At 53.6% G+C, this 20,157-nt stretch overlaps 6 protein-coding genes across 6 annotated transcripts; 2 read left to right on the forward strand and 4 right to left on the reverse strand.

Annotated features, from left to right (window-relative positions):
* Nucleotides 1-1,559: 1,559 nt before the first annotated feature.
* On the reverse strand, nucleotides 1,560-5,236 carry PG994_013518 (uncharacterized protein; the record flags this gene model as incomplete). The annotated part of the gene is made up of 9 exons (XM_066864927.1): nucleotides 1,560-2,248; nucleotides 2,293-2,767; nucleotides 2,837-3,053; nucleotides 3,100-3,882; nucleotides 3,944-4,417; nucleotides 4,482-4,497; nucleotides 4,552-4,773; nucleotides 4,843-4,913; nucleotides 4,968-5,236. 9 exons carry the CDS (start codon nucleotides 5,234-5,236, stop codon nucleotides 1,560-1,562), a joined length of 3,216 nt encoding a protein of 1,071 aa, XP_066709888.1.
* Nucleotides 5,237-7,674: 2,438 nt separating this feature from the next.
* Nucleotides 7,675-8,100, reverse strand: PG994_013519 (GNAT family acetyltransferase; the record flags this gene model as incomplete). Its single annotated transcript, XM_066864928.1, has 1 exon — nucleotides 7,675-8,100. One exon carries the CDS (start codon nucleotides 8,098-8,100, stop codon nucleotides 7,675-7,677), a length of 426 nt encoding a protein of 141 aa, XP_066709889.1.
* A 504-nt stretch (nucleotides 8,101-8,604) lies between these two features.
* Nucleotides 8,605-9,459, forward strand: PG994_013520 (uncharacterized protein; the record flags this gene model as incomplete). Its single annotated transcript, XM_066864929.1, is given in 4 exon segments — nucleotides 8,605-8,769; nucleotides 8,882-9,037; nucleotides 9,051-9,290; nucleotides 9,307-9,459. The coding sequence occupies 4 exon segments, from the start codon at nucleotides 8,605-8,607 to the stop codon at nucleotides 9,457-9,459; spliced, it is 714 nt and encodes a 237-aa protein (XP_066709890.1).
* A 1,149-nt stretch (nucleotides 9,460-10,608) lies between these two features.
* On the forward strand, nucleotides 10,609-12,180 carry PG994_013521 (uncharacterized protein; the record flags this gene model as incomplete). Its single annotated transcript, XM_066864930.1, has 5 exons — nucleotides 10,609-10,799; nucleotides 10,872-10,895; nucleotides 10,962-11,556; nucleotides 11,609-12,040; nucleotides 12,088-12,180. The coding sequence occupies 5 exons, from the start codon at nucleotides 10,609-10,611 to the stop codon at nucleotides 12,178-12,180; spliced, it is 1,335 nt and encodes a 444-aa protein (XP_066709891.1).
* A 592-nt stretch (nucleotides 12,181-12,772) lies between these two features.
* On the reverse strand, nucleotides 12,773-15,140 carry PG994_013522 (uncharacterized protein; the record flags this gene model as incomplete). The annotated part of the gene is made up of 7 exons (XM_066864931.1): nucleotides 12,773-13,129; nucleotides 13,204-13,263; nucleotides 13,317-14,302; nucleotides 14,386-14,517; nucleotides 14,575-14,664; nucleotides 14,727-14,972; nucleotides 15,056-15,140. 7 exons carry the CDS (start codon nucleotides 15,138-15,140, stop codon nucleotides 12,773-12,775), a joined length of 1,956 nt encoding a protein of 651 aa, XP_066709892.1.
* Nucleotides 15,141-17,400: 2,260 nt separating this feature from the next.
* PG994_013523 (MFS general substrate transporter) lies at nucleotides 17,401-20,157 on the reverse strand (the record flags this gene model as incomplete). The annotated part of the gene is made up of 5 exons (XM_066864932.1): nucleotides 17,401-17,874; nucleotides 17,948-18,077; nucleotides 18,135-18,559; nucleotides 18,664-19,053; nucleotides 19,141-20,157. 5 exons carry the CDS (start codon nucleotides 20,155-20,157, stop codon nucleotides 17,401-17,403), a joined length of 2,436 nt encoding a protein of 811 aa, XP_066709893.1.

A 20,157-nucleotide genomic window follows, 5' to 3' on the forward strand; every position in this document is an offset into this window, starting at 1 on the left:
AGATACCTATCGCTCGAATGCTGGTGGTTGTGAGGTTTTCGTAATGATGACGAGGTTCTTCACGAGGAGGCGTAGCTGGTTTACTGTGTTGCCACTGGTAGTTGTCGTTGGTATGAGAGGGTTTCTCGTAGGAAAAAGAAAGATGATGTGTTTTGACTTTGGGAATGGAATTCAGTGGTGGGGCTTTTAATTCCGACAATAGGGTGTTGAATCAGTAAAGTAACTACGACAGAGGCACCCGAATCTGCACCGAAGCTTTGCTATTAGCAGAACAGCAGGGTCGTATCCGCGCCCAACAAGCTGTAGTAGAGCTTTGCATCAGTACGAGTGCCGCAACTAAGGTAACTCCTCGCAGCTTGAAAATGACGAGATTATCTGATTCCTACTTTCTCTAGCAAAATATGCCAGACTACAGCATATGTAATCGATTAAGACGCATCACATTGTCCAGTTCTTCCCTTAATGTCAACTATTCGATTGGATAGGGCAGTTATATAGAACCTACGTTGGGAGCTTCAATCCTAGACTCTGATTGCTAGACCATACAAAGTTATTTGATGTATCCTGTGCTCGATTGATTGTCATATGCACGCAAGATGGGCAGATAGCATCACCTCAGATTCGCGTCATCGTTTCAGGGAAAACACTGCTGGATGTATGCTTGGCCCATAGAAATAGTTTGGTCAGGAGCCATCTGGCTTAGTGTTTCAGAGCCAAACAGCTTTTATGTGTCTGTCATCATAGAAGTTGTGTTTTCTCTGGGGAGAAAGCCTCTGGTTGAAATCTGGTACTATTATCGCTCTCCAGTAACAAAACATGCGACCAAACATGACTGACCGCCTTCTGTGTACCATCAACCTTTCTGCGGCAGCGAACTCCTAGAGCCCAATAAGTATGTGGTGATCTCGTCAGTCCTTGCGCCTACCGTATATTAAGCCATTGACCGTTTGGTGCAATGACAGCCGATTCAAGCTGATCTTCCTTTCCGGTTACCACCCCCCAGAACCCATGCACCGCGTCTTCCTGAAAGAATAGCTTGCGGGTCTCCCTGAATTAGGGTGTATAATACACCATGCCTGTGATGTACTGGCCATTGTGGCTTGATCGTCACTGAATTCACCGGCCGGGTGTCGAATAGGGATCTCGTAGACCAATACCCCTGGCATTACTTTTCATTGTGGCATAGAAGCTGAGTACTACGACAAGAAACTACTGCAAAGCGACTCTCAAGAAGTTAAATTACAAGTGTGGACTTAAAACAAGAACATTGATATGAGGCTTTCCAGGGGCTGCGTAGAACTTTAATTACATTTCTTATAGCTCGTGTCCGTGCTTCATGAAGTCCAAACTAAATTCCGGACCAACAGAGAATGTGTTCCCAGCCATATTACTGTTCAAGCCCTGCTACTAATGTCCCGTCCCAAGTCTCTGGCGAGGTTGCAAGATGTTAACGCCAACCGATCCATCAGCCCGCGGTCCAAATCCGAACAAGAGCTCATCGTTCCACCGACCGTCCCTCATCAGCTCCTAGTCGTCCATCCACTCGGCGTCACTCGGCGTCACTCGGCGTCACCCGGCACAAGCGGAGTGTCCCAACTACTGCTGCCGTTCCTCTCATCGCCGTCGCCGCCGTCACCCCACAGGCCGCTACCCGCCACCAGGACCGCCACGCCCGCGATGCTCCCCGGCTCGTGCGGCAGAAAGTTCGTGTCACGCATGGCCAGCCACGCCGCCACGGCGGAAGCCGCCATCAAGCCCAGGAGCAACTGGAGCGCGACCTTGGGCCCCGCGTTCTGGCGAAGCCGCGTCTGCGACTGCGTGGCGACCGCGGGCAGAGTCCGCTGGGAAGAGGGCAGGATCGTGCCCGGGGAGCGCATGATGCGGTGCATCACCTGTGCCATGAAGTGCCCGTACATCTTGCTGGTGGCCTCGACGAGGCGGGGCGCGTTTGCACTTCCGACCAGGTCCGTCGGGTCCATACCGCCGTCCGCGAGCACGACGGCCTGGTAGAACCAGTCCAGGCCCCGGAAGGTTTGGAGGTCGCGCAAAACGGCGTTGTCGCCCGTCACGGGCCGGAAGAAATTGGAAAGGGGATACGCGACCAGGTACTCCTGCACATTGGATGCCTCGGGCGTCCCGGCATTGACGAATCGAGCAGTCCCCTCATCGGGGACCGGGGCGCGGCCGGGGTCGATACCGAGTGACTTTCCCCTGCGAGCAGTTGTAAAGACAGGGTGATATCCACTTCCTGGATAAGCTGCGTACAGGCCAGGGTTGTCACTTGGGCATCACTCGAAGAGGGTTTTTGCGACGCGCGGCTTTGCGAGACCTCAGATGGGAATGAGCCGTAGTAGAAGATCAAAGAATGAAAGCCCGGTTGGTTTGCTGGCGGAGGGTGGTTGGTATATAGCGGGCCACCATCAGTGATATTTGCCGTCTCCCAAAGATTTCCCAGCTGCCCACCGAAACCTGTCAAGTTCGAACGAGTAGAAATGATCCTCGTCGGGATGGGCTTGCCGGTGCTCCCCGGGCAGCGACTACGAAGTTCGGTGTGTATGGTATAGGTAGAGGTGGAGTCGAAGCTTGACTTTTTGATCTCAACTTTCACTTCCTCTGTCTTTTTTGTATCACACTGCAGCATAGCTCGCCTGGCTGGAACGGATACGGTGATTCTCCTAGTACTATCAGCCGTACCCAAATCGGCTTCGCTTAGGGTCAGGTTGGGGAATATGAGATCGTCGTAAGTCCACTGTGGGTACGATATGTTCTGTCAAACAATCAGACTAAGCGCTTGCCCAGCTCCGCCGTCATCAAATGTAGTCCCGTTCCAGGTCACGCCGAAACCGTCAGTCCGCTGCACTGTCATAGATGTCTCAATATCGAGACTCGCAAAGCTGTAGAGACCGGCCACCAGGATAGTCAGGAGAGAGCCAAGGATTGTCCCTATGGCAGAGAAGCAAGCGGCAATGTGCTTTTCTCGGAGAGAGACAAAGAAAGTGATCAAGGGCAGGCGTCCGAGGTTGCGGCTCAGGACACCCCGGCGCGCCGCTGCGCTAACTCTTGAGGAGTAGTGGTACGATTATGGCTACTAGCCTGCACCAGTTCGTCAACACAATTGGTTGCCACGCTTCTTGGATCTTATCAGGAGCCGCTGTAGATCCTTTGCGCTTTTCAGTCCTAAAGTGATCCTCGATATTGACTAAGAACTTGGGCCTGGCCCCTGCTAAGACGTAGCTTGAGATTCGGGCATCCCGTATGGACTGCTTAAGTCGTGACAGACCGGATCCGCATCGTCGCTGTAGCTCGTGGCTGTTGCGAAAGATGGCGCCAATCCCGCCAATGCTCCTAGGGTCGCGGGGGACAACGCCACGAGTACGCAAGGCCAGTAGAAGAAACGAAAGCAGCAAGCCTAGGACCAACAGCCCACAGATGGAGAGCGCGGCACCAGCGGGCACGCGGACCCGTGATTCGTCGTGAGCTGCTGTCCCTAGTATTAGTTCCTGCGCCGTACTAAGCATGCGCGTGTGTACGGCAATAGACGCCATGCCGGAAAAGGCGTCCCTGATGTGATCCGCCAGGACTTTGGCGTCTAGGAACGGCTCTAGATAGATAGTATCCATATCGTCTCTCAGCAGCGATACAGATGCGGCCCGAAGAAAGAGGTCGTTGTTCACAGCCGTCTTGTTGGGCTGCTTCATCAACGGCAAATTCGCCATTCGGGTAGAATTGACAATATTGGATAGCAGGTTCATGGGGCCTAACCCTTCCACCTGAGCTGATCCGAGCTCGAAGGTACTCCAGTCCACCCTTGTTTTGCTATCTGGCGGTGCCACCTGGACAGTGACATTCTGTACTGAGTACGACGGGCGGCAGAAGAGGGAACTGAAGCAGTAGTAAGCATGGCGGCAGGTGGCAATCATTGGGGCCATTAAGTGTTACTAACCTGGATCGAAGAAGCTTCATGTTACTGTCGACCAAGGTGACTGAAGCAAAGTATCTCTGGGTTTGATCCGGGCAGGTGATCAACTTAGAGGTGCCCACGAAGCTTCTGTCGGGGTTTTTATGCATAGCTCTCCACGTGCTCACCTGATTCGAGTCTAGCAGGGGCAAATCGACATCGTCGCTGCAAGACGGCGCCTTGAACGTGATGCTGGCTATGTAAGTGTAGTTGCTGGTTATCCGGAGGTCACCGTCGATTCTCGGCTCCGCGCACTCGATGCCAGGGAAGAAGCCTCTCGTTGTGCCACTATATGACGTGGCCGACCCTGCCTCAACCGTCTCGGGTGGCAGAAGTGGTTCGAGGGTAGCATTCTGGAAAGTCCACTCGGGCCACGGAAGCTTCTGTGCCCACACCCCGTAGTAGACTGTCGCGGTCACGTTGTCATTCATCTCGGGATCCCATCCGGTGACATCAAACCTTGACGTTTTGAGTAGTGGGAAGTCATGCCTGGCCAAGGAGACTGTGTCCACCAGGAGTAAACCAGTCGACAACACTCGCTGTTGAGGCATCAGTAATGACCACACTCATCCAAGGGTATATTCATGGAATACTTGTGATGATGTTCAACACGAGCACAGCGGCGATGGTCAAGAGAGAAGGCCAAGCCTTGAGTTTCGATGCTGTCCATATCATGACCGGTAGCATTGGCGTCAACAAATCTAAGAGTACGGTACTCTCGGCCGTTCCTGGTCCACTTCGTAGGTTGGCCCAAGGCTGAAGCCATCGACTAGAAAAGTCTATGCCGTTCCAAACAGCTAGAAGAATCACGATTACTATCACGTAGTATTATGGTAGAAATGCCATACTTTGGCATAACCATGCACAAGGGATGCTCAGCTCACCAGTTGTAGGCAGGTACTTCCATAGATAGACAATGCCGTCAGTGGAGGAGGTCGATCCAAGTCCCTGATTTCTAATCGATATGATGTATAGTCCCAATATAAAAGCTGCCAATATGAATAATGACGCCGCCATAGTGATCAAGGTAGTTCGGCGAAGCCATAGGGGTTGCCAGGACTTCGGCAAACGACTAAGACTGCCCATTGGTTCATTGATGCGATTTTGTGTGGCATGTTCTTCGTCCTCAGAGTCGGAGGGAAGTTGCTGCAGTGAATCCAAGTCATCGGGCCTGTCCTGAACGGGCCCGTTCCTAGTGTGCCCAGGGTAGCGTCTTCTAGAGGAGACCGTTTGCCACTTGGGAGTTGCCATTGGTAGCAGCTTCTGCGTCGTCGCCATTTATTGATGAAACTGGGCTGTGTGAAAGAGAGGCACAGCTTGATCTTCCATCATGGTCTCTGCTGTCTTGGCTGACCAGGCGTGAGTCGCGCATGTTGATTGCCATTAATAATATTAGCAGCCGAAAGACAGCGGCAATTAACGAGTAGGGGGTGACATGACGTGACCTATGGAAGGACGGAAGTCTTGAGAAATGTTCGACCTGTCAGTTCAGCTGTTGCGCATCGAAAAAAGCAGATCTACGCTCAGCTACTTAGTTATTGTGAATCAGCATGCAGAATTTCATTTGGTTCATTGCCAAGTATGGGGGCTGCTCTGGGGGCGACGCCATCTACCAACGGAGCACTCTTGTCTAGGTACGTTTGAAACCATCTGCAGGGGCATTGCAGGCACACGCTGGGTGGTCTTTCTATTAATAGAACAGGGCAGTCATAGCCTTCTTCAACGAGATAGCACCGAATGTGCAAAAAGACTGCGTACGTTCGGCGCAGCACTTCAGCTTAGCCACACTGGTCAGCAAGAGGCTTCAAGAAAAACGTAAGCTATATACCCCTCAATCCGGAATGTGGCCCGAACCGATCCCCTTCGGTAGCTGAAAAATCCCTGCTATTAGTCAGATTTTCACGACCGAAAGGGGCTTCTGGCTGAGACAACCACGGCGAGGCTCTGGGAGGATGCGTAGCCCAGTTACCTGTTCTCTGTTCATGTGAGATTTGTCTTACTATTTAAGGTTAATAGGATATTATTCCTCCGTCTGCCAACAGCTTGGATTAATGCCTGGTCCAGAATTGCTACAATTTGATGATTGGTCCCCGAAATGTCTTCCTCCCTCACATTGCGTAGTACAGAAAACTGTCCGAATCACCGCAGTAAACGCAACGACTAACATGCCCGGGGTAGCCCCGAAGCTCGGGGCCAGCAACTAAAGGAAAATGTATAAATCAGGTAAATGTAGCAAAAGACACTATCCGTAACACTAAAGAACCCGCGGATACGCTATAAAGCCCACTCAGGTAAGGATTTTAACTATTATATTATTGAGATTGGCATCGTGTTACGGCTATCTGGTCTCTCCTAGTATAGTATTTGGTAGTAAGCAACGAAGCTGTGATTAAGTAAGTGCCGGAGAGGTTAATGATGGACAAGAAGATGACGGCTCTATAAGTAAACCCCTTTATTTTTCAGCCAGGCCGCGATCGCCAGCAAAAGACCAGTATATGCAGGAGGTCGATGCCTTGCAGCCGGCACGGGCACTGAAGCTTAACCAATGTGCAGGCACACTCACCTGCTGTGGACGGTTATTGATTAAACCAAACAGCTCTCTACTCCTGGATCTCTCCTCATGTTCTGTGTCTCTAAGGATGCATTGCCAGTGCTTAGAAAGGGAATGTGTAGTTTTATATAACTGTAGTCTTCAAGCAGAGCCAGCCCGTAAAACAGCTCTGTAAATGACGTAAGCATACGTTACGCAGAAACTAAAACTATATTATACTATGCTAAGAAGCAAAAAGGTAACACTGTCGATGGCGTATAGGTATTAGTGATCGAGTGACGTATGCTTCATAAAGGAGGAGCAACAAGAAAAAAATGACGAGTAAAGAAAATGTTGCACTTTACGGGGGTCGAACTTGTAAACCGGCGGGAAAAAAAAAGATATCGAGAGGGCTGTGGGAACGGGCATCCACAGCCCAAGAGCGTCCATAGCCGAGATTCAGTGTGTTTTTCCAATCAGCTACCCATGCTACCTCGTTAGGGGGATCTGGGGTTATTTGGCTTAAGTGCCTACTGTGTCTGATCTCTCAGACCATGGTTTTGCCGAAAGTTACGGTCGAAATCTGGTGGAGGAAGGTTAAAATGTTCCTGGTTCCGTCCGCCCTTTGCGCCATGCCCAACCCCGCTGTTTAGGCATAGTTCAAGACAGCAACACGCGATCACGGACTGGACATTGATTGCATCCTACGACCACATGGCGCAGCAAGATCGTCTGGTGGCCTAAGTCTCCGGCAACCGCGAGGGGGTAAATGTATGGACAGTAGACATAGTCATAGCCGTTGTTATCAACTCTATCTTACGAGCTTGGTTATAATGTAGGTATTCCAATTAGCAAGTTGCCTTCTTAGAAGACCCAGGGAGTCGGTAAAATTATATGAGCATTTCCGGAAATAACCAACAGATATGGAATCGTGTCAGCAAGGTCTATGCTAAGATCCAACGCCCAAGTAGTCTCTCGATCATGGCGGGCTGGGTTTACATGGAATTGAAGTTGAAAAAGGGGTCCAGTATATAAGATTTGGCACTCTCCTATCCCTCGTAGATGCCATTGACGGATCTCCACATGAGCCAGAACGTGAAAGGACCAACTTTATTTTCCATTCTCTCCACTCCTCATCAGGCCCCTTCATAGCAGGAACGATCAGATTGTCTTCGGTGTAACCGAATCAATTGGTTTCATTTAATGGCCTGCCGTAAGGGGTGGAATCTAAGTAAAAGTCGAAGCCGAACCGGTCGGCTTCCTTCATACCCCAGTCCATAAATTGCTGCGCCACGCCCTTGCATCGGTAGTTGGGGTGTGCGAATATGATGAACAAATTTAACGCAGTGCTAGCCTGCAGGCAAGGATGTGGTGATGGGTTGGCACGGCCTGTACTCCGTAACTCACAGACATGTGGCTTGGGGGCAGCTTGTGACCGAGGCCTGTTATGGAGTTCTAGACCCTGTTCGGCGAACCTCGGTGCGCCGCCGTCCGGGAACCAAGTCACTTCGGGGTGTGAGGGGCCGGTAAAGGGGTTCTCCTTGTGAATGTTCCACAGAGCGCCACCGGCGACTCTCCCCGTCTCGGTGTCGACGACCTTCTGCCAGTGCATGGTCTCGTCATGGTCTTGCCAAAGCTTCAATCGTAACCTAATCGAGGAGGGTGCTTTGTTTGAGGCTGGCAATAATCACAGCCAGTCGGAGAAATGTGACTTTGTGGGGAGTTCTTAGGAATGGTCAACCTGGGGTCACGGAGGTACCCGTAAAATGAGATGGCATACACACTATTGGTTGGTTGGCTTTGTTGGTTCGGCAATTCAAGGAGCGTTCAAGCTTCTATTACACCACATAATGCAATGCGACTTGACAGGTCACATATTTATCCCTCACTTCTTGCCATAATTTGGCTCGCTCTTGGACCCCGTGTACGTTTGTCTGGCCAGGTTCGGTGTGTGGCAAACTCTCATTCTGAGGTCTGTTTTGGTCGGATTGGCTTCTGCATGCATTTTATAGATAAGATGGTTTCTCATATGAATAGCCTCTCAGCAGCACTGAGACGATAGACTCATGGAGCTTTTCTACGTTGATCCCCAATCTTGACGTCAAGTACGATCGAAATGGGCATGCAAGACGATGCTGCACGCGACCAAGGCCCTACCATACAAGTGTTGATATGGTTCCTGTTCACATCAGCGACACTCAGTGTTGTTTTAGGGATGGGAATGAAGTTTGCTGTAGTGCGGAAGCTGGGGTGGGATGACCTGCTTCTAGTCCTAGCACACGTTCGTTCATTGGTGGCTGGTGGCTGGTGGCGCGTCGAGCTGGATGACGCCTTTCACGGCCAAACAAATACTGACGACTGGCATAACAGGCCATATACCTCGCTGAGTGCAGCTCAACTTCCTTTGGCGCATCGATTGGTCTGGGGAAGTCATGGAGTTCCTTGGCGAGGAGTCGCGAGAGGGCTATCTCAAGGCACGATCCTTTCCGTTCCGCTTGCATTCACTGTACATAGCTGACCCACGTCCTCAGGCAGAATACACCAGCCTCGTCCTCCTTATAGCTTCAGCTGGGATTTATCAAAGGATCCATCGCCGTCTTCATTCGGAAGCTGAGTGAACGTCGTGGCTCTTGGCTCCTCCATTCGAGCCTGTGTTTAGCTGTCGGGCTTTGGCTTGTTTCGGCAGCTCTCACTTCACTGTTCCAATGTGCACCGCCTAGACCTTGGGACTATGTCAACGGCTCGCGGTGCCTGGACAGAGCATGTCGCTCTATTCTGTTGCTCGCCCAGTCCCAAAACAAAGTAGGCTCGCTAACAGCAGAAGCGTGCCTGGTGGGCATATGTATCTGGATTCAATATTCTGTCCGAGCTTTGTATTGTTGCCTTGTACTTTAGCGTCGTGTTGAAGGTTCAGATGTCCCGCACCAAGAAGTTCGTGGTACTCTCCGTCTTCTCAACTCGGGTCCTGTGAGTTTCGCTGCGATGCACCAACCCGCCCTGGAACTGGATGTCATGAACTGATTCGGCTCAGAGTTGCTGCGGCTGCTATCACCCAACTCATAGCATTCCTCGGCGCATTTTTAAATCCTGATTTGGATGTAAATAGTCGACCTCTAGTGTTGCATGCTTCTAAATCTCTATTCGAGTTGTCAATCGGATAATATTTGTAGTCTCCCAGATGCGATTTCCTCAGTGTGCATCTTCTTCATTACCAGCTTCAGACATTCTCCTTTATCATACACACACACACAAGCACCGGGCCGGCAAAACGGGTCATACAATCACTCATGCAAAGGTTACGCCAGGAGGATACCTATGGAAGTATAGAAGAGCTACGGGCTCGGGCCTAGAATCACAGAAAATGGGAAAGGGGAAGTGAGCGCGTAAAGGGGTGTTTCCCCTTCAGGGGAGAACGAAAATAGAAGATTGCCCCGACAAAGAGTGTCATATTATGATACGTATTAAAACAATCATCTACCCCGAAGTCATAGCGGACATGTGAGTGCCAACCAGTATGCAACGACGTTGCGTCGTCACGACGTTGAATATGACAAATAAAACAAGCAAACAAACAAGCAATATTTTTACTAGCCAGCTAGCTAGGTTCAATCTCTCCGAATCAAGGGATTCGGGCGCCAAGCAAGCCCTGCAGGTACGACAGATTTGCAGCCAGCAGCCTATCCTTGTATTTTCGATAGGAGCATGTCGGTTCGCAACCGATGTCACATAAACGACCTGATGTGGCAACCTTTGACACATTCCCGGTCAGAACTTGGACGCAAGGGTTGATGCAATTGCCGAACTCCTCGGTTAGGGTCTTACCTGCCACCCGCCATCCTGATTCTAGAACTGGAATATGGTCAGTTGTGGCGCATAACCTTGCCTTATCGACGAATACAATGCTGTTTGCTTCAGTCGTGCATGCCCTCGGACTTTCCCCGTTTAATGATGGGATTGATCACACTGCAGGCCGCTTTTCGTGTTACCATGAAGATTGAGTGCCAATAAGAAGGCGCACTCTTGGCCTTCGTCAGGCAGCCATTTCCTCTCAACCCAGCCGTGGACGATATCAAAGCTTCCATCCAATCCCCCCCTCGTTCGAAACCACTTGATTATCGCCATGGACCGCAGCATTGAACTCAAGGTACCTCCTGCCAACGCGGACGAGGTGTCTTTGCCTCAGCCAAGCTCGCGCGACGATGCAGCACTGGTGCGTCCGGGAAAGAGACCCGTCCTGAAGAGAAGCTTTGGTTTCTTGAGTATCTTGGGATTCAGCTGCACCGTTCTCGTCACCTGGGAAGATTCGTTGATGTAAGCATCGCTCTACTCCAGATTGGTCGTCTCGAATGCTGCTGCCCTGAACTGACAACAACAACAATACAGAACCTTCCTGTCCGGGTTGCAAAAGTAAGCAACAAAGCACGAACCTGCCTACTCCTCCATCTAATGTGCATTTTGAAAGAGAGGCCGAAGACTAATTGGTTTTGTAGTGGCGGGCCTGCCGGCATCGTCTACGGCTTCCCTCGTCGTTTGGGTGGGAACCCTCTCCGTCTTCACCACTCTCGCCGAACTGGTCTCGATGGCGCCCACGTCGGGCGGTCAATACCACTGGGTCTCGATGCTGGCCCCGCCCTCGTCCCGCCGGTTCCTCGGCTACCTGACGGGCTGGCTGTCCGTCACCGGGTGGAAAGCCCTGGTCGCGTCGGGCGCGCTCCTCGCCGGCACGGAAATCCAGGGCCTCATCTTACTCACCCATCCGGACTATGCTGACCATATGCAGAACTGGCACGGGACGCTCCTTTTCTGGGCCGTGGCGTTGCTATGCCTCGGCATCAACGCCTCGTTCGCCTCTCTGCTGGCCCGGTTTGAGGGCCTCGTCCTTATCCTCCACCTTCTCGGCTTCTTTGCCGTCCTTTTTCCACTCGCCCTTCTCAGTGAGCACGGGCCCAGCTCGGCCGTGTTTCAGACATGGCTCAACCTAGGTGGTTGGGATAGTCAGGGTCTCTCCTTTTGCGTGGGACTCTCGGGCTGTGTCTATGCCTTTCTCGGGGGAGACTGTGCGATTCATGTGAGTTCCGAAAAGTACGAATAGTCGTTCTACTTCTAATGGTGTGTTGCAGATGTCTGAGGAAATCGAAAATGCCGCTGTTGTCATACCTCAGTCCCTTCTGACAGGACTCACTATCAATGGCTCGCTCGGGTTTACCACGATGGTCGTAACACTGTATTCCATGGGAGATATCGACGCCGCCGTTGCTGAAAACCCGTATTCTTTCATGTCCATATTCCGCCATGCCACCGGTTCCACTACCGGCGCAGCCGTCATGTCCGCCATCGTCGTAGTAATGACATTCAGCGCCACGACGGGTGTCGTTGCCTCTACCTCGCGGATATACTGGGCCTTCTCTCGCGACCGCGGTCTTCCCAGCTGGAAGCTCTGGAAGCAGGTGGACCAACGGACCAGCATCCCCCGGAACGCGGTTCTCCTGACTACCGGCGTCGCCATCATCCTATCTCTTGTCAATATTGGCGACCAGACGGCGTTTAATGGCGTTCGTTTCCATTGGGATTGCCGGCCTTTTTGGTTCTTACTTGATAGCTGCGTCCTTACTGCTCTACCGCCGGCTTGCAGGAGACATTTGGGAGCGAAACCTGGATGACAGTCTCACGAATTCCATGGGGCAAAGCCTGACCTGGGGGCCTTGGCGTATTCGCGGGTTACTTGGAGTGACAAACAATATCTTCTCTTGCATCTATCTCACCTTTACCTTCTTCTTCAGCTTTTGGCCATCAAGCGTCGAGGTCACAGCCGCAAATTTCAATTGGGCAGTTCTACCGTTTGGTGCGGTTTTCCTATTCAGCCTTCTATATTATGCAGTTTGGGGCAGGAAGACGTATCTGGGGCCGATCATTGAGATCTGATAGTTAGGTAGTTCTCTTGGACGCCGAAGCAAGTGGATAGGCATATTGTTGATGGGTCTCTCTTACTGTACGATCCCATTGTAGAGCCATGTATCCACACCCATGGTTTGCATCATGATCTCCCGTAAACCGGGTTGTATATCGTTGTCAAAAGCAACTCGCTATGTCCAATCTATTAACCCAATGCCCAAATCTATGTACTATCTATTATCTATATGCATTATCCCCAAATCTAATCGCTTCGGCTTCCGCTAATGAAACCATTATTACAGCAGGCTTCATCACCCGCTCTCCCAAATCCACCCTCCTTAGGGACCCACCAACCGCAGGCAAATCGGGGCATGCAAACCCTGCATGCTCTCTCACTCTTCCGATAACATGATGAAAGGCGTATCCTTCCGCATGATATAAACCTCACCCACGAGGATGGCGCAGCCCACAGCGGTGGCGATGGCGATGATGGGCGCGTTGACGCGGAGGAATTCGAGTCGTCGAACGATGACGCCCTTGGACAGCAGGATGTCGCGCCAGAGCAAGCCTGCGAGCGAGGCGCAGAGAGCGGAGCTGAACGCGCCGTAGTTGACCCCCAGCGCCATACCGTAGACCGCACCCCAGAAGGTCCGGTCGCTCGTGGCCCGGCCCCCGCTCGCCAAGATTTGCTGCCAGGCCTGCATGATGCGGCACAACAGGATGGTAGTGCCGATGTTGGTACCAGTGAACTGTGTTATCAGACGTTTGTTAGTCGAGGAACTTATAACTAGGGAGAGAAAGAAGAGGAAGGAGAAGAACGTACGTTGCTCAAAACGACACCCAGGAACCCCATCCCGCCAACGGCCCCCACGACGCCCGTCCGCTTGATCCACGCGTCCCAGCCGTAGGCGAACACGGGCACCCACCCCGGGTCACCAGCCCCTGCACCAGGACGAACATGGCGAAGGCGAACGGCACCAGCTCGAAGGGCAGGCGGGACATGACAATGGACGCCGCGGGGAACGTCTCGCGCCACCAGGTGTACGCGCGACGGGTGAGCGATATCAGGTTCGCGGGTCGTTCGGCCTCGCGCTTCTCGCGTGCCTCAAGCTCGTGGGTCACGGCTGCCTCGATCTCTTCGTCGGTCATACCCCGTGGTGGCTTCTCAGACATGCGGCCGTTGCCGCCATGAGTCCCCGACGGACTATCATCTGTCTCCGAAGACGTGTTGGTCGTCACTGGGAGCGTATCGGAGGTGGCAGCGGGGGCGGCCGCCGATCCCCGCAGTTCCTGCTCAATCGCAGCGCGCTCCTCGGCGAGACGACCTTTGTGGGCGACGGCACGCGTCGCGTGCCGATGCCGCCAACCGAAGAACAGGTCGGCGCTGAAGCAGAGGACAGCCGCGGGCGCTGTGACGTACATAACGGGCGTGGGGTGTCCACCGTCGCTGGCAGTGACGGCGTTGATGACTAGCACCGTAACCAGGGTGGCGATCATGATGCCGACACTGATGGCGGCATGGCGGCGGTCCAGATAGGGATTAAGAATCTCACCGATACCGGGGCTCCGATCCTCACCCGCGCCCGCATGCGGGATGTTGGGGTTGACGGGCAGCATCTCCTTTTCCGCGTCGGGCAGGGTATGCATATCGATGACGTGGGGTATCAGCTTCTCGTCGCGGAACACCAAGTAAAGCAGACAGGGAAACAGGAGGGCCGCGGTGAAGAGCACGGGCACGATGATGTTGGCCGTGTAGTCGATAAACTTGATCTGGAACGCGCCGGCCAGCACCAGGTTCGTCGGGTTCGACGAGACCAGGATAGCCGAGCTGACGTTGGCGATGGCGAACTGCGAGAATACCCAGGCTCGCGCTGAGGCGATATTGCTAGAGGCGCGGATCATGTACGCGAGGAAAGCGGTGCCTGACGGTGGCGCCAGTCGGTGAGTCACGGTTCAGGGCCAGTAAGGGGCAATAGGGGGGAAGAGGGGAAGAGGAGTTGCCTACCGGATAGAACAATGGGGTCATTCCCTATCGCAGTCCCTAGAGTGAAGAAGAAACAGTAGAGGTACAGGAAGAGCCTATGGCCTTTCGCTCCACCCTTCTGGAGCACCTTGAACGCTAGGAATTTCAGCAGGCCTAAAGCGGGCGAGTTAGCAAGTTGTCATCTTACGGCCTAGGGGTGGATTTACTTACCCGAAGCATCGATCGAGATGGCAATGTACGCCAGTGTGATGAAGAAGATCATGACATCGTAGGGCTCAATGTTGTCCGAACCAATGGTGCCTGTGAAGGAAAGTGTCAGCCGGGCTGGCACACATGTATCATCGAGTTTTAGCAGTACTGACCATCGTATACCTCTGTCCGACCGATCGCCAGAATGGCCAGTAGAAACAGACAGGCATACACAGGCGCCGTGATGGTGCTGATAGAGAGGTGCAGCGTCACCCAGTGCCCACCAGCCTCATCTTTCGACCGCTTAGCATGGTCTCGCGGCGGGATGATTTGCAGTTTGCTCAGTACGCTCATAAACCCCTTCCATAATATCCGCGGTACGGGAATGGGGATGTGGAACGGAAAGCTCACGATCACGTCTGGTCAAAGTGTGTTTGTTAGCCAGGCTGAAACTTGAGCTGGAGTTATGCGGGGACGGGGACGGGGACAGGGGACAACTTGCTGGTGATGACAAAGACGACGAGGGTTATGATGGATCGCCAACCACTGATCTGGCTGATATCAGGCGGCGGCGGTCGTTCGCTCATCTCCAATCTGGTGGTGGATGCAGTCTCCAGCCCGGCACGCCCGGCAGTTGTGCTGGTGGAGTGGGCCAAGGCACGAAAAGAGGGGATGGCGATTGATCGCGTGTGGAACTTCCTGCACCACACTGGGATGTCGTTGGACGTTGAGTAACAGCAACTGCGTGTTGATGCGTCTTGACGATGGTGGTATCTGTTGGCAAGGCTTTGCCTTTAGACCGACAGAGATTGATGCCACTGCTCGTGCTGGGCAGACTCCTTCCACACTCGGCACGGCTGACCGCCTGAGCCTTGCAATTGAATGGTACGCAGACGATGCCAAGCCTGGCCGTCGCTTTTCACGATCGCATTACCGTGGCATGAGGGTATGACGTTTATCGAACGGGTGATTAATATAGTGACAACGTGACAAGCGGTTGGCAAAGGCACAGATAAACAGTTTCTAACTCGAAAAGTAAAGGTAGGATTCAACGTAGGTCATACGAAAATGGGAATCTCGTGCCGAGTGATTGGGCTACGCAATTGGGCAGCATTTGTTTGGTGCAAATTCGCCCGTTGATGATCCACCTGGCAGGTGCTGGAATGGAGACACGGCGTCCCCCCGGCTGGCGCTCCTGGCCCTTTCATTGGCTAGCGCTACAAAAATCTGCCACCTGTGGGGGGCCTCAGCTGGCGGGCGTTACGACGATGGTATTTTAGCGAGGGCCGGAGGACAGGGACAGGGGACAAAGAGGCGCGATTAGATTAGGAGTCCGACTACATACATGTACTCGGCTACTTTAGTCGATGGCCTACTAGTAGTACCTCATAGGCTATTAGGGGGTAAAGCCACCGATGACCAACATCAGCCGCCCCTGGGCACTTACTTGGACATTGTTTAAGCCTCAGTAAGCATCTATTAAGCACATGCATCCCGGACAGCAAGGGGCCATGTCTTGTCTCAGAATGAGTCTGCACCCCACGGAGAAAATGAGGGCCTCACTCCACCAGTCATCGTCGGCTGTAGTCTAAATAGACATTCAATCCACACGCTAAAAGGGACATCCCAGCTGGCTGGTACCCGCTCTTTGGACTACATATCTCGATGGCTTATGGCCACTGCGAAGCCCGGATGGGCGGGTGACTGATATGACTTTGAGATATATGAATTCTTTTTGAGAATTCTGGAGGTGCTGAGTATCTTCAGCATCTAATGCATACTTTTATCTAGTCTATTTGTTTATCATGAGTCTTTCGTTTCAACTGAGTGGCTAACGTTGCATTGAAATCGAAGTTGGAAGAAGCAAACATGGACTTGTGTTCATCTACCATCGAGGGGAGCCTTGCCGGCACATTTACTCCCGCAAGACGACCGGGGGCATCTTTATTAACAGCAGCAAGAGTTGGAGGGAATAATATCAACTGTCCTATATATGTCGCCAGCTGGGGGCTTTCCCAGCGCAGCGGCGCGTGACAGCATGGAACCACATACACCCGCTTCCTAATAAGCGCACGGCATTCCGAAAATAGACACTACTCTTTCCAGATTAGTCCAGTGATGATGTTCTCGGCTTTATTTTAGCCAGTAGGTACTTGCATTGCCCAGAGGCTTGGCCATGAAGAAGAAGGAAGTACATATTAGGAGTCTTTTCTCCAGCGCTAGGCCCAGGGGCTCTCCCCCTTGCAGCGAATCCGGGTGTTTCCTATACCCACAGAGCTACGAGGCAGGGGTCCACCCAACAAGAATCATATAAGGTGTATTATATCTCATATTCTTATCAGAACTCAATTAACTGGACGCATGATTCGTAGTGTCAAATCGATTTAAAGAAAGACCAGGTTCCGCTGGTAGATCTAACAGACTCGAAGGCAATAGGCACACTCTAGTTATATCTCTAATAAAAAATCACAAGCGACATAAACAAGAGCAGAGGTAGGTTATATAGTAAGATATATTTTCTATTCATCCTCATTGTGTTAAAAGAGATACTGGATAAAATGACCATACCGTTTGCGTTGGTGAAGAAGTAAATGAGTGACAGATAGATAGGTGGTATAAGAACATAAAACCAAATATACATAGCTCGCTTTGATAATAGGAATACATGAGAAACCCAAAGTGTTTTTCGATCCCGGCGCCAGCGCGGATGACCGCACAGCAGAACATCAAACGCGCATTAGGACCAGAGCGGGGAAGCACACACACCGTACTTGCCACTCCAGCTCCAAGCCGCCCTTCCCCTTCACCCCCGTTTCTCTTTGGTTTCAGACTTCTTGTTTTTTTCTTCTACCTGCGAGCAGACGCTTCCACCGGTAGCCCGCGACTGCTCGCGCGCCTCAAGGCCGGGCCGAAGTGCCACAGCACCAGCGGCATGAAGATAGCGATGGACAGCGTGACGACGGCCATAAGGGTGCTGCCCCAGCCCTGGCCGAGGTCCGCGTAGATGGGCGGGCCCAGGAGCGGGAACGCGAACTCGGCCGTGTGCTGCATGAAGGTGCCGGCGGCGTGGGCGCTCGCGGCGTACTCGGCGCCGTACGACTCGGTCACGTACGGCTGCAGGCTGAAAAAGCCCAGGATGAGCCCGATGGCCAGGAAGAAGGCCGCCAGGTCCGGCACGATGTAGTGCATCTTCTTCTCCAGCGCCCAGCCGTACAGGATCAGCGAGGGCGGGATCAGCAGGGCCGCGCCGCTATTGACGGGGAGGCGCCACTCGGGGCGGTGGCCGCTGGTGTTGTGCTTCTTGCGGAAGTAGGCGGACCACTATGTTGCACGGCATGGTTAGCAAAAGTGTACTACGAATGATATATAGAGCGGTGTGAAGATCAGTACATACCCCGTCTATGGCATAGCGGCTGATATGCAATCCGAGGACGAAGCCGGCACCGAGTGATAGGATGTTCAGACTAGCGCTGATCTTATCCATCTTGTAGAGGGTCTCGAAGTTCTTGTCAAACGTAGAGATGCTGCAAGCGAACTGTGTTAGGGGCATCATGGCAAGATGTTGCTAAGCGGAAACTCACAAGAGATACATAATACCGAAGAGATAAGCCCTGTACCCAAAAGCCAGCTGTACGGTCGGGTGGCATATCAGCATGACGTAGGGCAGCGCGATCTTCTTCATCATCCACTCCTTGGTGGACTGTCCGGGAACCTGGTAGGGCGTGTGCAGAGCCTGGTTGCCCGTCGACTGCTTGAGGCGCTTGCACTTCTTGGACAGCAGCAGCGGGTGCAGCGTCTCCTCGAGAAAGGCGAACGCCAGCACGATGGCGACGGTGCTGAACATGGACGTCGCCCAGAAGATCCACCGCCAGTCGGTGTACTCGGCGATGGCCGCCCCGAAAATGGGCGCGAGGGCGCTGCCCAGGAAGGGCAGGTACGCGTGCACCGCGTCGCCCCGGCCGCCGATGGGGGCGGGGTACACGTCGGCGGTGAGGCCGGGAGCGATCTAGGGGATTTGCCGGTTAGCTGAAGTAATGCGAGGAAGGGGGGGGGGGTTGGAGGGAGAGAAACCAAGAAAGAAAGGGAAAGAAAAAGAAACACTACACTTACAATTGAAGGAGCACTAGCCCCAAGCCCACCAATAAAGCGAAAAGCAAGCAACTGGGGCCCCGAAGTAGCAAAGCCGCAAGCCGTGTTCCAGAGCATGTGCCAGAGGTGAGCGTAGCGAATGACGGGGGCGCGGCCAAAGTACTCGAGCAGGGGCGCGATGAAGGCCGGCCCGAGACCGGCCGCGAGGACCTGCATGCCCATGATGAGCCGCTGTTCGGCGCCGGGCGCGATGTTAAGCTCGGCGCCGATGACGTCGATGGCGGGTCCCACCATGGTGGCTGAGAAGGGCGCGATGAAGCTGAACATGGACAGGATCAGCGACGTCTTGTACTTCTTCATCATGGGCCAGTTGCTCGGGCAGGCCGGGTCGTCTGGGCCGTCCCAATCGACCTGTTGTTATTGCACTGTCAGTTATACGGGTTCAAGAAGACAAGCTGCGGTGGTGGCTGCTTTTCTTTTTCAAGCGAAGAAACTCACCAAGTTTTTATCAAGCTTATCGGACTTTTCATCAATATCATCATTGCTATACCAAGTACTATCCTCGCTGAACTTCTCGTTGGGGCTAAGCCCCTGCTCAGCGTGGCTATTGTCACGGGGACGCGTCCGCGTCACGATCGGGTGAATGGAACCCCTGGCCGTCTCCGGCGGCGGCTGCACCGCCTCCTGAGCCGTGGTGATCCGTAATGCCTCGAGCAGGACGCGGACCCGCGGGTCCTCGAGGTCCTCCTCCGCGGGGCTCATGGTCAGCGGCCGCGCGTCCGGGAGGGGCGGGAACGGCTCTACACCACCACCGCCGCCGCGAATGGTCGAGCCGCGGACGGAGCCGCGAGCGGTTCTCGGCGTCAGGGGCGGCGCGCCAATCTGGTTCTCGTAGGCCTCCTCGTAGTCCTCGGACAGCCTTCTCAGCTGCCGGGCCCGCGAGGGCGTGCGGCTGTGGCTGTTGTAGCGCGGGGGCCCGCGCGACGACCCGTTCGAGGTGATGGACCTCGACTGCCTACGATTTCGGGACTGGGAGCGCGCCCGTCTCTGCTCCATGGGCGGGTCTGCTGCGTACCTGCTCTCCCGCCGGCTCCGGCTCCGGTACACAGGCTCTGGTGGCACATCCGGGTCCACAAACGGGTTGCTGGCGCTGTTGTTGTTGTGGGCGTCGTTCAAATCCGACATCTCTACGTCGGCCTGCGAGGCACCGCTGCCGCCATGGCTGCCGCGGGCATGTTGTGATGGGAACAGGGCAGGGAGTTGGTGGGCCGGAGAACGAGCCGTCGAGCGCCGCGGCGCCTGCCTTTGCCAGTCGCGCCTTTGCCTGATGGGCGACGATGTCCTGGCCATCGGCGACCCTATGTCGTCCTCGATATCATCGGGGTAGCGGCTGCGGCTCTGGGCCCGCTGGCGGCGGCGGCCAGATCGTGGGGAAGAACCGCTTCCAGTGTCGTCGGGGCTATCACGCAGGTAGGGGGATTCGTCGTAGGAGTTTGGGGAGGATGAGAGCACCAT

The sequence above is a fragment of the Apiospora phragmitis genome, assembly GCF_038363925.1.
Source record: "Apiospora phragmitis strain CBS 135458 chromosome Unknown utg000011l:1.0-3236445.0:1.0-3240683.0, whole genome shotgun sequence".
Classification (NCBI taxonomy): Eukaryota; Fungi; Ascomycota; class Sordariomycetes; order Amphisphaeriales; family Apiosporaceae; genus Apiospora; species Apiospora phragmitis.